General features: G+C 40.1%; 2 protein-coding genes across 2 annotated transcripts; both read left to right on the top strand.

Annotated features, from left to right (window-relative positions):
• Positions 1 to 1,041: 1,041 nt before the first annotated feature.
• On the top strand, positions 1,042 to 2,403 carry LOC139582361 (trace amine-associated receptor 1-like). Its single transcript, XM_071412336.1, has 2 exons — positions 1,042 to 1,081; positions 1,335 to 2,403. The coding sequence occupies exon 2, from the start codon at positions 1,358 to 1,360 to the stop codon at positions 2,381 to 2,383; it is 1,026 nt and encodes a 341-aa protein (XP_071268437.1). The 5' UTR covers positions 1,042 to 1,081; positions 1,335 to 1,357; the 3' UTR covers positions 2,384 to 2,403.
• Positions 2,404 to 14,043: 11,640 nt separating this feature from the next.
• On the top strand, positions 14,044 to 15,598 carry LOC139582362 (trace amine-associated receptor 1-like). The gene is made up of 2 exons (XM_071412337.1): positions 14,044 to 14,314; positions 14,568 to 15,598. The coding sequence occupies exon 2, from the start codon at positions 14,591 to 14,593 to the stop codon at positions 15,596 to 15,598; it is 1,008 nt and encodes a 335-aa protein (XP_071268438.1). The 5' UTR covers positions 14,044 to 14,314; positions 14,568 to 14,590.
• The last annotated feature ends 781 nt before the right edge of the window (positions 15,599 to 16,379 follow it).

The following is a 16,379-nucleotide window of genomic DNA, read 5'->3' on the forward strand; positions in this document are numbered from 1 at the left end:
GTTTGCAAGAAAATATACCTCTCTGTTGATATTAAATACATTATCAATCATTTCACACATTTTATTCAGATACTGACTGTTAATTGATGGTCTATAGCAGCTTCCAACAAGAATGGGCTTTAGGTGAGGCAGATGAACCTGTAGCCATATTACTTCAACAGTATTTAACATGAGATCCTCTCTAAGCTTTACAGGAATCTTGATGTGCAATTCGTTACATAAAAAATTAAAAGACACAATTTATTACATTTGTATTATTCATGAAAAATTTAAAAATCCACCAAGCTGCAAGGACACTTTTCATAAGCGGGCAAAAGAGCAGCTGCTCGGGAGCTGGTTGAGCCCTATCTGTGCACTTGCCTGAACATGACGAGTACCTAGTAAACCCGAAAGAGCTGAGCAATGATCTCACATTAAAATGGCTCTGTGTTCTGTGTAGTCTGTGTAACCTACTACCATATCAGCAGACAAATCATTCAGGATCAAGGTGCATTTGGATCACCAATATTTGGAATGAGGAGGAGGTTGCTGTAGGTATTATAACCCTATCAGTCATTTCTCTTACGTGTAACCACAAGTCTGGTCTTGTGGGGTAGTGCTGGATTCAAGCCTTATCTCTGAAATTCTGCACTGTAGTGCGCTTAAAATGTAAAGGTAATTCCTGATAATGCTGTGAATAGAACATTGTTTTAAAATGTTAATTGGGCTACATTGCGGAACTTCTGCAATACGGATTGAATCCAGCACCTTAAATCAAATTATTGTAGCAAATTTGGCAAAAACAGTCAAATGTGTAATGAACTAACTGATTGGATGGCCTTGTGGCTGATGAAAGGGACTATCATATCCTCTTGAAGGGAGTGGTTACAAGTATGACATCATTAACTTTAGTGCTCTGCTACAGATTTATTATGTAGAGTTGAATGTAGCAATGTCTGATTGGTCAACGTTATATTGTGATCATCATTATGGTAATACACTACAGGTACAAAAGCACAAGAGTCAAGTTCACATTTGCATCACTTTGCGACCAGAGAAAAAGGGTTTACATGTGATACATCACCATCTGCATGGCTGAGAGGTAAGGTATGCTGAATTGAACAGAAAAAATGTATTAACTATCTTTTGAAATGGCAAAACACTTCCCTTTCGGTGTTTGTGGTAATATTTCCAACGAATAAGCAAAAGTAATGTACATTTTAATACATTTTATCAAGTGACAAAAATACAGCATTTGAATTTGTTTAATTAAATCATCCAACATAATGTAATAATTTCCAACAAATATTCTATAATTGATGTTAACATACAATAATGTATCTTTCATATTTCAGATAAGATTCTTTCAACCACGACCATGGAACCAGGAATCAGTCTCAGCAAGGCTGATATTGTTGAGAATATACTTCTATGTTTTGAATCAGTGAATGGGTCTTGCAAAAGATCAATCTTTCCTCCAACAATACGAGTATTACTTTATCTCTTACTTGGCTCAATGTCTGTTCTCACAGTGTGTGGCAACCTTCTTGTAATCATTCCCATCATCCACTTCAAACAGCTCCACACCCCGACCAACTACCTCATCCTCTCTCTGGCTGTGTCAGACCTCCTCTTGGAGGTTTTAGTGATGCCTCCCAGAATGGTATATTCAGCGGAAAGCTGCTGGTATTTTGGGGATTTATTCTGTAAAATCTACACCAGCACTGATGTCATGTTGTGCAATACATCCATTCTTAACTTGTGTTTCATTTCTATTGACCGGTATTATGCAGTGTGTCGCCCTCTCCTTTATAGAACTAAAATAACTGTTCACATTGTTCTGATTATGGTGCTGGTCACCTGGACTGGTTCTGCTATAGTAGTGTTTGGTATAGTATTTCTGGAGCTCAATACTTGGGGCATGGAGGATTTTTACTATAAAAATGTTGCCAGTGAGGGAGAATGTATTTTGTTTCAAAACAAACCATTGAGTACTGCGTCTTTTGTTCTCTCATTCTACATCCCAGGAGTAGGCATGCTTAGCATTTACCTAAAGATTTTCCTAATAGCACAGAGACAGGCACGCTCAATTCAGGGTACAACCAATCAGAACTCTGTAGGCAAATCACAGAGGAAGGCCACCAAAACACTTGCTGTCATTATGGGGGTATTTCTATCATTCTGGACACCCTTTTTTGTCGTCAACAGCATTGATCCTTTTATTAATTACTCTACCCCACCCGTTTTGTTTGAAACACTTATATGGCTTGGCTATTTGAATTCAACTATTAATCCTATGGTGTATGCATTCTATTACAGTTGGTTCAGGAGGGCGTTTAGAATGATAATTTCTGGTCAAATATTTCAACCTGACTCTTCAGAAATACAATTGTTTTCAGAATAAATACAGTGAGCTCCAAAAGAATTGAGACAGAGACACGTTTTGTTGTTTTGGCTCTGTACTCCAGCACTTTGGATATGAAATTTGAGGATATTTTGAACCATATCGGGTGAATTGTTTAGAAATTACAGCCCTTTTTGTACATAGTCCACCCATTTTAGTAAACCAAATGTATTTGAATGAATTCACCTTTATGTGCATTAAAGTAGTAAAAAGTTAGGTTTTTGGTCCCATATTCATTGCACGCAACAATGACTACATCCAGCTTGGGACTCTACAAATTCTATCAATAGAAATGAATGGTAAATAATGTGTTGTGTAATTTTGTTGTCACTTATACTTTAAATTATGAGTGAGAAAGTTACCACGCACAAATATCATACACCCAACACATGCTAACCTCCCGTTATTGTAATGGTGCGAGTTTAGCATGTCTTGAGGGTATGATATTTGTGCATCTAACTTTCTCACTCATCATTATTCACGATTCATTCAGGATTATCCGTAATCATAATAGCATCCACATTAATGTAGAGGTGTTTAGAAATGCATCACAGTGCTTGAGGCGTCATTGCAGACCGGGGGTCCCATAGCACGGTGCACAATTGGCCCAGCGTCGTCCGGGTTAGGGGAGGGTTTGCCCAGGGGGGGGAGGCTTTCCTTGGCTTATCGAGCTCTAGCGACTACTTGAGCTCTAGCGACTGACTCTGGTCGTCAGTTGAAAGGTGTTTTCTCCAACACATTGGTGCAGCTGGCTTCTAGGTTAAGCGGACGGGTGTTAAGAAGCACGGTTTGGCGGGTCATGTTTCGGAGGACGCATGACTCGACCTTCGCCTCCCGAGCACATTGGGGAGTTGCAGCGATGAGACAAGATCGTAATTGGGAAGAAAAAGGCGGTAAAATATAACAACAAAATAAGTGTTTAGAAACATATTCTATTATTATTTACAATAAAACGTGACTCCAAAATGACACAATACATTATGTACCATTCATATCATTTGGGCACAAAATAATCTGAAACACAACCGAGAAAAAAACTGCAAATGCATCCAACAAATTTGTAGAGTCACAAGCTGGATGTAGTCATTGCGTGCCATGAATATGAGACCAAAAACATAACTTTTTATTACTTTAATACACATAAGTGAATTTGTTCCAATACTTTTGGAGCTCACTGTATGTCTAAAATCAGTACTGACAAAGAAGTGTGACATGTGCCTTTGTTCTCAGTCCTTTATTAAACCATATCAGACACAGGTGTGTAGGTTTAAAAAACAAGTATAATCCAGTTGGCCCTAAAATATGAAATCAATCCATGTCATCTAGTAGGAGTTAGCCTCTCCTCTCCCATATCTTATACATACATACACACACAAACAGTACACACACACACACACACACACACACACACACACACACACACACACACACACACACACACACACACACACACACACACACACACACACACACACACACACACACACACACACACACACACACACAGTACATTTTTATAGGATCTCTGTGGATGTAGTATCCTTTCAGTTTTGTGTTAATTGTTTTGTAACTCCAGCTGAATAAATTATGTCTAAATGACATGGTGAAAAAATGTTTGCACTTAGGTGATATTTTTGAAATGCGAGAATTTTTGTTGATAATGTGTAATGTTTTCTTTGATACTATTTTTTGAAGATTGTAATTTATACTTCACATGATACTGTATATCCCTTGATTTTCCTCCATCTCATAACTGACCAACAGTATGCACACAATATACAGTACCAGTCAAAAGTTTGGGCACACCTATTCATTCAAGGGTTTTTCTTTATTTTTACTACATTGTAGAATAGGGAAGACATCAACACTATGAAATAACACATATGGAATCATATAATAATCATATAAAATATATTTCATATTTGAGATTCTTCAAAGTAGCCACCCTTTGCCTGATGTGCCAATATTTTGATTTGGAACACTTTTTTGGTTACTAAATTATTCCTTATGTGTTATTTCATATCTTTACTATTATTCTACAATGTAGAAAATAGTAAAAAATAAAGAAAAACCCTGGAATGTGTAGGTGAGTCCAAACTTTTGACAGGTACTATACATATTAATCTTGAACTGTGAATCTGGCACATAATGTAGGTTGTAATGTGATAACAAATAAGTCGTACTGCATGCTATATACATTGATTCTTTCCTTGTTTGTTTATTTGGCCCTGTGTTTTCCATCTGTATCTGAGATGCAAACAAGTTATGGTACATTTAGCCTCTGAAGCCCAGGCATCTCAGGAAGGATGGCAACGTGAAATGGTACATTTGAATGCATTTTAAATACTCCAGGCATGTACAAGGCCTTTACTGTATCTATTTGTTTTCCCACCTTCCATTTTTTTTACTTCTTCAGTAGAGCACCTGTCAGTTTTGCAGAGAAAAATATTATCAAGATGGATAACTCATTCCAGTATAATTTCATATAGTATGAGATTTATTGTATTTTTATAATTTTTTTCAACAAACATTTTTATTCAAGAGCACATAAAAAACAAGTACAGAACTCTGCAGTCTGTTCGTAAGATCGTAATGAGGTTCACATACCAATATGAAGGCCGATATACCCCTTACGGAAAACCGCATGAGTTTCACGTGAACACCTGAAGTGTTCCAAAAACAAATGTTTGGTCCCGCTTTAAATTACGTTCAGGTTATAAAGGCTTCATAAAGCCTTCATAATGCCTTTATAAGAACTACATAAATGTGCTACAAAGCATCTATAACCATATATCATGCTTTATAAAGGGTTCACAAATGTGGCATAACTTTGTGACATAAACACCATTGTCAAACGTGACATAACCCAATATGTCGAATATGATATAAACATGTGCTTTATAAAGGGTGACATGTTGAGCTGAAGGATGGCACACGCTCTAAAGTGAAGTCATGTTAGTGACGTTACACCTAATCTCGTTCCCAGAGACTTCCGCCCAATCCATTTAACTTCTTGTCAATAGGGGGGCGCTATTTTCACTTTGGAAAAAATCGTGCACAAATTAAACTGCCTCGTACTCTATTCTAGATCATACAATATGCATATTATTATTACTATTGGATAGAAAACACTCAAGTTTCTAAAACTGTTTGAATTATATCTGTGAGTAAAACAGAACTCATTTTGCAGCAAACTTCCATACAGGAAGTGAAAAATCTGAAAACGAGGCTCTGTTCCAGGGCCTGCCTATTCAACTGGCTTATATTTATCGATATTCATGCACTTCATACGCCTTCCACTAGATGTCAATAGGCAGTGGAAGGTGGAATGGGGTGTCTAGCTTGATCTGAGGTCGAACAAGAGCTTTTGGAGTGGCAGGTCAGGAATTTCCTTTCTCTACCTACCGCGAAGCACCTCCATATTGTCTTCTGATAAGCGTTCGGTATACACGGCTAATATCTCCGACTCTGATTTTATTTGATACATGTGATAATATCATCGTAAAGTATGTTTTCTCAACCGAGTTTTATCAGATTATTCAACGTTTATTGGGACTTTTGGAGTTTTCCGTTCTTTGCGTCGAGAGAAACTGGGAACGTCATCAACATTGGCTAGCATTGTGGCGCGAATTCGACAGGAGAAAAGGACATTCTAAAACCAAACAACGATTTATTCTGGAAATAGGACTCCTTGTACAAGATTCTGATGGAAGCTCAGCAAAAGTAAGAACAATTTATGATGTTATTTCGTATTTCTGTGGAAAATGTTATTTCTATTCTCCGCCGTTTTGGCGGGCGCTGTCTCGCAATAACGCAAGCTGTTTGTTGTGGTAAAGTTATTTTTAAAAATCTAACACGGCGGTTGCATTAAGAACCAGTGTATCTTTCATTTGCCATACAACAAGTATTTTTATGTAAAGTTTATGATGAGTTCTTTGGTCAGATTAGGTGAGTGTCCAAAATAGCTCCTGACATTCTGGGGAAATGTTGCTACATTTTCACAATGTATAACCACGGTTTGCAGCTCTAAATATGCACATTTTCAAACAAAACATAAGTGTATTGTATAACCTGATGTTATAAGACTGTCATCTGATGAAGTTGTTCAAGGTTAGTGATTAATTTTATATCTTTTGCTGGTTTTTGCGAATGCTATCTATGCGGTGAATAAATGCGTTTGTGTGTGTGGCTATTGTGGTAAGCTAATATAATGCTATATTGTGTTTTCGCTGTAAAACACTTAAAAAAATCAGAAATATTGGCTGGATTCGCAAGATGTTTATCTTTCATTTGCTGTACACCATGTATTTTTCATAAATGTTTTATGATGACTATTTAGGTATTTCACGTTGCTCTCTGTAATTATTCTGGCTGCTTTGGTGATATTTTTGATGGTAGCTGCAATGTAAAACTATGATTTATACCTCAAATATGCACATTTTCGAACAAAACATACATTTATTGTATAACATGTTATAAGACTGTCATCTGATGAAGTTGTTTCTTGGTTAGTGACTAATTATATCTCTATTTGGTTGGTTTTGTGATAGCTACCTATGCGGTAGAAATATGGTGAAAATATGCGGTTGAGTCTTTGGCTATTGTGGTTAGCTAATAGAAATACATATTGTGTTTTCGCTGTAAAACATTTTAAAAATCGGAAATGATGGCTGGATTCACAAGATGTTTATCTTTCATTTGCTGTATTGGACTTGTGATTTCATGAAAATTATATTATATGATATCCCAGTCCCGTTAGGCTAGGCTATGCTAGTCAGCTTTTTTGATGAGGATGCTCCGGGATCCGGGATGGGTATTAAGTAAATACCTTTCACACCCTACAGTAACCTGTGTATGATAAGAGAACCTTCATAAATCAGTAGAACGTTAATAACCTATTCATTGAGACTTTATGTAGTGTCCTGTAACACTTCATTTGAAGTGAGACACCTTTGATAATTCATAACACATCCATAAAGAGTCTACATCATATGACGCTGTACTTACTTTAAGTCAGACCCCTTTGGTATTTTATAACACATACATAAATGCCTTATATCATATGACGCTGTACTTACTATAAATTCAGACACATTTGGTCATTCATTACACATAAAGGCTTAATGATCTAAACACAAATGTATTAACACTTAGGGAATTATAACTAATAACTAACATACGTCCTTTTATTTGTACATTTTTAAAACAATACAAATACATTCAGTTTTAAAAAAGTTCAGCAATGCAATTACATTGAACATTACACATGGATGTGAAGAGTGTAGCTTGTTTCTGAGCTGGCGGATGAATGGTTCTTGCCTCTCTGCCTGCTGGAGGTACTACATGTTGGTTCCAACCTTAAAGCAACAACAAAGAGAGTTAGCAGGTCTGTTAGGAAATGCCTTTGTCACACCATCTGGATAAGGGCATTTCTGTAAAGGGGAGATTGGAAACTCTGTTTGAATCGTACTATTGTATTCCTCTGTCGGTGTATCTTGGGGGATTATTATTTAGCTGAGCCTACTAACTACATACATTTTGTTAGCTAGCTAACGTAGCAAGCAACTGCTGTCAAGTCACTGAAATTATTTGAAATAACGATTGAGGTACAGCAGCTATGTAATTTAACTCAACACTTAACTGCGACAAACTCATTTAAATTACAATAAATACATTTTAACTTACTCGTTCGTTTTATGCTGTCCAGTGGCACCACAGCTGGGCATTTGATTTGCGAACTCATCCCGTGCGCTTATTGTGCTACAGAAACACTGGTAACCCAAAAAACTGTGCAGGGCATGCCCTATGAAATAACGGACACCTACACTCAAAAATCGAAGTTTCTTAGATTTTTTACAGATCTCAAAAGTCATCCCTGATGTGGTTTAAGCATTGTTGTGAACACAATTTAATATGATTTATAAAGCCTTTATTAAACGGTGCTTATGCCACTCTTTATAAAAACACGTTTGTCATATTTGTCATAGTGGGTTGTATCACATTTGACATTGGTGGTTATGTCACACAGTTATGCCACATTTATGAACCCTTTATAGAGCATGACATACGGTTATAGCTGAAAGAGAGAGAGACACACACAGAGAGCATGGGCTCCTGAGTTCTCCTGAGAAAACATAGAATAGGAGTTGGATAAATGGAGATAAACTTGAATTTTTTCCGCCAGGATACTAACCTCAACATCAAAATCTTCAATCCAAATCACAATTTCATACATAACACCTTGATTTTGGACATAATTGCCTGAATGGACTATTTCTACCAAGGAGTAAAAAGAAAAAAACTTCTAACAAACCAAAACCTGCAGAAGAAACACAGCGGAACCTGGAAATACCGTCCGCAACAACACTGAGTGAGTAAAGTTCAGTCTGAACCTACTTCTGAACGCTAAAAGTAAAAGACAATAATCTCTAGAGAAATGTGTTATATAAAGCTTAATAAATAAGGCTACAAAGTACCAAGCTGCTAGGAAAGAAACTGACCAACAACCTCAATTAGCACTGAGGTGTGAAGTGAAAGGTGTCAAAGCCTTTGAGTCAAACAAATGGCAGGAGTCTCACAAGCCCTCTACCGTCGTTCACAGACATGTCATTTTCTACAAGAAATCTGCCTCCAGAAATAAAAGCTTCTCCCAAGTGGGTGTGACACCTACTCCCGTTGCCTGCTGCACTGGTGCTTGGATTCCACCTGGCGATCTGTTCATGGTCTTCCCTGGCCTGTCTCCCCCTGTCTGGTACAGGTACCCCCACCACACTCCCCCCTCTCTTCCCAACTTTCCCTCGACTCCAGCACACAGGCAGTGTTGGGGCGAATGACATTGAGCCACAAGTCATTATATTTTTTATTGTGTATTTTGCTATTTGCCTCATGATTCCTGCATGCTTTGTTGACTATGAACCTTCTTGTTACCCAACTGTGGGACAGACTATGTTTGTTCCCACACTCGGGACTCTGACTCTCTATTGGTTACACGGACTCTTGGCCCCCCATTCAATTCGAACCACCTCTCACCGGCTTTGTATTCATGTTACCTGATGAAATTGCTGTACAATATGATCTTGTTGCCATCTAATCCACATTCAAATGTCATAAATCAACACTGCAGAGCTCTCTCTTTCCTCTGCCGTGCCTTGATTGTATTACTGTTGATGATATCTGGAAATGTGCATGTACATCGTGGCCCATCTACTGTTGCTAGACCCAATTCTAACTTGTCCTCTGATATCTGCTTCACTGATTTCTACTCTCGTAAAATGGCTTGTGGTTAATGGTGCCGAAGGAGATGGCTGTCGTTTTTTACGATCCCGTAACCAATTGTGCTCTTGTGTATGTTTTTTCCTGTTATTTGTAACTTATTTTGTACATAATATTACTGCCACCGTGTCTTGTGACCGAAAAAGAGCTTCTAGATATCAGGACAGCGATTACTCACCCCGTACTGGAGGAATACTTTTTCTTCATTGAGTCGGACGGGAAGGATTTACTTCAGACGCCCGACAAGGCCCTCCTCTCCGTCATCCACAGGAGTAAGAGATGGAGATATCGGGGACGAAGGTCCGGGTGCCTTGTAAGGATCCGATGCCGAGAGGGTAATATACCTTTACCATTGGTCCTATTAGTCAATGTACAATCAATCTATAATAAAATAGATGAACTACGATCACGTATATCCTACCAACGGAAATTAATATCTGTAATATCTTATGTTTCACAGAGTCGTGGCTGAATGACGACATGAATAACATACAGCTGGCGGGATTTAAGCTTTTCAGCAGGATAGAACAGCGGCCTCTGGTAAGACGGGCTGGCAGTCTATGTATATTTGTAAACAACAGCTGGTGCACGAAATCTAAGGAAGTCTGAGGTTTTGCTCGCCTGAGGTAGAGTATCTCATGATAAGCTGCACACCACGCTATTTACCAAGAGAGTTTTCACCTGTATTCTTCGTAGCTGTCTATATACCACCACAAACCGATGCTGGTACTAAGACCGCACACAATGAGCTGCATAGGGGCAAAAGCAAAGAGGAAAACGCTCATCCAGAGGCGGCAATCCTAGTGGCCGGGGACTTTAATGCAGGGAAACTCTAATCCATTTGACCTAATTTCTACCAGCATGTTAAATGTGCAACCAGAGGGGGAAAAAACTCTAGACCACCTTTACTCCACACACGCTTTGAGGCAAGTAACACTGAAGCATGCGGAAGAGACTGTGTGATCACACTCTCCGTAGCCGATATGAGTAAGACCTTTAAACAAGTTAATATTCAGACTGATTACCAGGACGTGTACTCCGAGCATGTGCTGATCCACTGGCAAGTATCTTCACTGACATTTTCAACCTGTACCTGACTGAGTCTGTAATACCAACATATTTCAAGCAGACCACCATAGTCCCTGTGCCAAAGAACATTAAGGTAACCTGTTTAAATGACAACAGACCCAAAGCGCTCATTGCTGTAGCCATGAAGTGCTTTGAAAGTCTGGTCATGGCTCACATCAACACCATTATCCCAGAAACCCTAGACCCACTCCAATTTGCATACCGCCCCAACAGATCCACAGATGATGCAATCTCTACTGCACTCCACACTACCCTTTCCCACCTGGACAAAAGGAACACCTATGTGAGAATGCTATTCATTAAGTATAGCTCAGTGTTCAACACCATAGTGCCCTCAAAGCTCATCACTAAGCTAAGCACCCTAGGACTAAACACCTCCCTCTGCAACTGGATCCTGGACTTCCTGACGGGCCGCCCCCAGGTGGGAAGGGTAGGCAACAACACATCCGCCACGCTGATCCTCAACAAGGAGGCCCCTCAGGGGTGTGTGCTCAGTCCCCTCCTGTACTCCCTGTACAAGACCCTGGTGAAGAGCACGAAGATAAGCTTCCATGAGACGGTTTTCTGCAGAAATTATCCTCTCCACCCTCTCCGAGCTGGGCATCTCCGGCGCGGCCCACGCTTGGATTGCGTCCTACCTGACAGGTCGCTCCTACCAGGTGGCGCGGCGAGAATCTGTCTCCGCACCACGTGCTCTCACCACTGGTGTCCCCCAGGGCTCTGTTCTAGGCCCTCTCCTATTCTCGCTATACACCAAGTCACTTGGCTCTGTCATATCCTCACATGGTCTCTCCTATCATTGCTATGCAGACGACACACAATTAATCTTCTCCTTTCCCCCCTCTGATAACCAGGTGGTGAATCGCATCTCTGCATGTCTGGCAGACATATCAGTGTGGATGACGGATCACCACCTCAAGCTGAACCTCGGCAAGACGGAGCTGCTCTTCCTCCCGGGGAAGGACTGCCCGTTCCATGATCTCGCCATCACGGTTGACAACTCCATTGTGTCCTCCTCCCAGAGTGCTAAGAACCTTGGCGTGATCCTGGACAACACCCTGTCGTTCTCAACTAACATCAAGGCGGTGACCCGTTCCTGTAGGTTCATGCTCTACAACATTCGCAGAGTACGACCCTGCCTCACGCAGGAAGCGGCGCAGGTCCTAATCCAGGCACTTGTCATCTCCCGTCTGGATTACTGCAACTCGCTGTTGGCTGGGCTCCCTGCCTGTGCCATTAAACCCCTACAACTCATCCAGAACGCCGCAGCCCGTCTGGTGTTCAACTTTCCCAAGTTCTCTCACGTCACCCCGCTCCTCCGCTCTCTCCACTGGCTTCCAGTTGAAGCTCGCATCCGCTACAAGACCATGGTGCTTGCCTACGGAGCTGTGAGGGGAACGGCACCTCCGTACCTTCAGGCTCTGATCAGGCCCTACACCCAAACAAGGGCACTGCGTTCATCCACCTCTGGCCTGCTCGCCTCCCTACCTCTGAGGAAGTACAGTTCCCGCTCAGCCCAGTCAAAACTGTTCGCTGCTCTGGCACCCCAATGGTGGAACAAACTCCCTCACGACGCCAGGTCAGCGGAGTCAATCACCACCTTCCGGAGACACCTGAAACCCCACCTCTTTAAGGAATACCTAGGATAGGATAAAGTAATCCTTCTAACCCCCCCCCCCCCTTAAAAGAGTTAGATGCACTATTGTAAAGTGGTTGTTCCACTGGATATCATAAGGTGAATGCACCAATTTGTAAGTCGCTCTGGATAAGAGCGTCTGCTAAATGACTTAAATGTAAATGTAAATGTAAATTCTTTGCTTGTGCAAACCCACAGTTTTATCAGCTGTCTGGGTGGCTGGTCTCAGACAATCCTGCAGGTGAAGAAGCCAGATGTGGAGGTCTTGGGCTGGCAAGGTTGCATGTGGTCTGAAGTTGGACGTACTGCCAAATTCTTTCAAACGACGTCGGAGGTGTCTTATGGTAGAGTAATGAACATTACATTCTCTGGCAACAGCTCTGGTGTACATTCATGCAGTCAGAATTCCAATTGCACACTCCCTCAAAACTTGAAACATCTGTGGCATTGTGTTGTGTGACATAAATTAACATTTTAGAGTGGCCTTTTATTGTCCCCAGCACAAGGTGCACCTGTGAAAAGATTATGCTGTTTAGTCTAGTCAGCTTCTTGATATGCCACACCTGTCAGGTGGATGGATAATCTTGGAAATGGAGAAATGCTCACTAACAGGGATGTTAACAAATTTATGCACAACATTTGAGAGAAATAAGCTTTTTGTAAGTGTGGAACATTTCTGGGATGTTTTATTTCAGCTCATGAAACATGAGACCAACACTTTACATGATGCGTTTATATTTTTGTTCAGTATAGTTACTTTACACTTCTGTTAGCTATGCTGTTGAAATAAACAATTTTTACATGATTTGAGTTTATTCTGCTTCTGACAACTGCCTCTTACTAACAACTAGTAGACTTAGCCCATTTGTTGTCCCTAACGGTGAGAGACACATATGACAGATTCAACTCAATAATAGCCTCCTACCAGCATTCAAGTCTCCCCACCCGGCGTCGCCAGCCAGTGGCCACTACATGCAAGTCAGATGAGTGCACTCTTAGGGCAGGTGAAGGGGACATTTTCTGAGATTCGGGAGCTCATGAAATTAGCTAGTTTGATGTGCAATTCGTTACATTAAAAATTAAAAGAGACAATTTATTACATTTGTATTATTCATACCATTTTTAATAATCCAGCAAGCTGCAAGGACACTTTTTCATAAGCGGGCAAAAGAGCAGCTGCTCGGGAGCTGGTTGAGCCCTATCTGTGCACTTGCCTGAACATGACGAGTACCTAGTAACCCGAAAGAGCTGAGCAATGATCTCACATTAAAATGGCTCTGTGTTCTGTGTATTCTGTGTAACCTACTACCATATCAGCAGACAAATCATTCAGGATCAAGGTGCATTTGGATCACCAATATTTGGAATGAGGAGGAGGTTGCTGTAGGTATTATAACCCTATCAGTCATTTCTCTTACGTGTAACCACAAGTCTGGTCTTGTGGGGTAGTGCTGGATTTAAGCCTTATCTCTGAAATTCTGAGCTGTAGTGCGCTTAAAATGTAAAGGTAATTCCTGATAATGCTGTGAATAGAACATTGCTTTTAAATGTCAATTGGGCTACAATGCGGAACTTCGGCAATACGGATTGAATCCAGCACCTTAAATCAATTTATTGTAGCGAATTTGGCAAAAACAGTCAAATGTGTAATGAACTAACTGATTGGATGGCCTTGTGGCTGATGAAAGATACTATCATATCCTCTTGAAGGGAGTGGTTACAAGTATGACATCATTAACTTTAGTTCTCTGCTACAGATTTTTTATGTAGAGTTGAATGTAGCAATGTCTGATTGGTCAACGTTATATTGTGATCATCATTATGGTAATAGACTACAGGTACAAAAGCACAAGAGTCAAGTTCACATTTGCATCACATTGCGACCAGAGAAAAAGGGTTTACATGTGATACATCACCATCTGCATGGCTGAGAGGTAAGGTATGCTGAATTGAACAGAAAAAATGTATTAACTATCTTTTGAAATGGAAAAACACTTCCCTTTCGGTGTTTGTGGTAATATTTCCAACGAATAAGCAAAAGTAATGTACATTTTAATACATTTTATCAAGTGACAAAAATACAGCATTTGAATTTGTTTAATTAAATCATCCATCATAATGTAATAATTTCCAACAAATATTCTATAATTGATGTTAACATACAATAATGTATCTTTCATATTTCAGATAAGATTCTTTCAACCACGACCATGGAACCAGGAATCAGTCTCAGCAAGGCTGATATTGTTGAGAATATACTTCTATGTTTTGAATCAGTGAATGGGTCTTGCAAAAGATCAATCTTTCCTCCAACAATACGAGTATTACTTTATCTCTTACTTGGCTCAATGTCTGTTCTCACAGTGTGTGGCAACCTTCTTGTAATCATTCCCATCATCCACTTCAAACAGCTCCACACCCCAACCAACTACCTCATCCTCTCTCTGGCTGTGTCAGACCTTCTCTTGGGGGTTTTAGTGATGCCTCCCAGAATGGTATATTCAGTGGAAAGCTGCTGGTATTTTGGAGATTTATTCTGTAAAATCCAAACCAGCACTGATATCATGTTGTGCAATACATCCATTCTTAACTTGTGTTTCATTTCCATTGACAGGTATTATGCAGTGTGTCGCCCTCTCCTTTATAGAACTAAAATAACTGTTCATGTTGTTCTGATTATGATGCTGGTCACCTGGACTGGTTCTGCTATAGTAGTGTTTGGTATAGTATTTCTGGGGATCAGTATTTGGGGCATGGATGTTGCCTGTGAGGGAGGATGTATTTTGTTTCAAAACAAAGCATCAAGTACTGCGTCTTCGGTGCTCTCATTCTACATCCCAGGAGTCGGGTTGCTTAGCATCTACCTAAAGATTTTCCTAATAGCACAGAGACAGGCACGCTCAATTCAGGGTACAACCAATCAGAACACTGTAGGCAAATCACAGAGGAAGGCCACCAAAACACTTGCTATCATTATGGGGGTATTTCTATCATTCTGGACACCCTTTTTTGTCATCAACAGCATTGATCCTTTTATTAGTTACTCTACCCCACCCGTTTTGTTTGAAACACTTATATGGATTGCCTATTTGAATTCAACTATTAATCCTATGGTGTATGCATTCTTTTACAGTTGGTTCAGGAGGGCGTTTAGAATGATAATTTCTGGTCAAATATTTCAACCTGACTCTTCAGAAATACAATTGTATTCAGAATAAATACAGTGAGCTCCAAAAGAATTGAGACAGAGACAAATTTTTGTTGTTTTGGTTCTGTACTCCAGCACTTTGGGTTTGAATTGGTACAATGACTACGAGGTTAAAGTGCAGACTTACAGATTTCATTTGAAGGTATTTTGATAAATATCAAGTGAATTGTTTAGAAGTTACACCACTTTGTACATAGTCCCCCCATTTAAGTGGACCAAAGGTTTTGGGACGAATTCACTTATATGTGTATTAAAGTAGTAAAAAGTTTGGTTTTTGGTCCCATATTCATTGCACGCAACAATGACTACATCCAGCTTGGGACAATACAAATTCCATCAATAGAAATTAATGGTAAATAATGTATTGTGTAATTTTGGTGTAACATTTACTTTAAATTATGAGAAAGTTACAGACCCACAAATATCATACCCCCAAGACATGCTAACCTCCCCTGTTGGTGTAATGGTGCGAGGTTAGCTTGTCTTGGGGGTATGATATTTGTGCCTCTGTAACTTTCTCAGTCATCATTATTCACGATTCATTCAGGATTATCCGTAATCATGGTAGGATCCACATTAATGTAGTAGTGTTTAGAAACGATCCTCCCGAGTGGCGCAGCAGTCTAAGACACTGCATCACAGTGCTTGAGGCATCACTACAGACCTGGGTTCAATCCCAGTGTTTCAACCAGCCGTGACCGGGACTCCATTAGAAGGGCACACAATTGTCGTCCGGGTTAGGGGAGGGTTTGGCCGGGGGGGCTTTACTTGTCTTATCAGGTTCTAGCGAC

The sequence above is a fragment of the Salvelinus alpinus genome, chromosome 8 (assembly GCF_045679555.1).
Source record: "Salvelinus alpinus chromosome 8, SLU_Salpinus.1, whole genome shotgun sequence".
NCBI classification, from domain to species: Eukaryota; Metazoa; Chordata; class Actinopteri; order Salmoniformes; family Salmonidae; genus Salvelinus; species Salvelinus alpinus.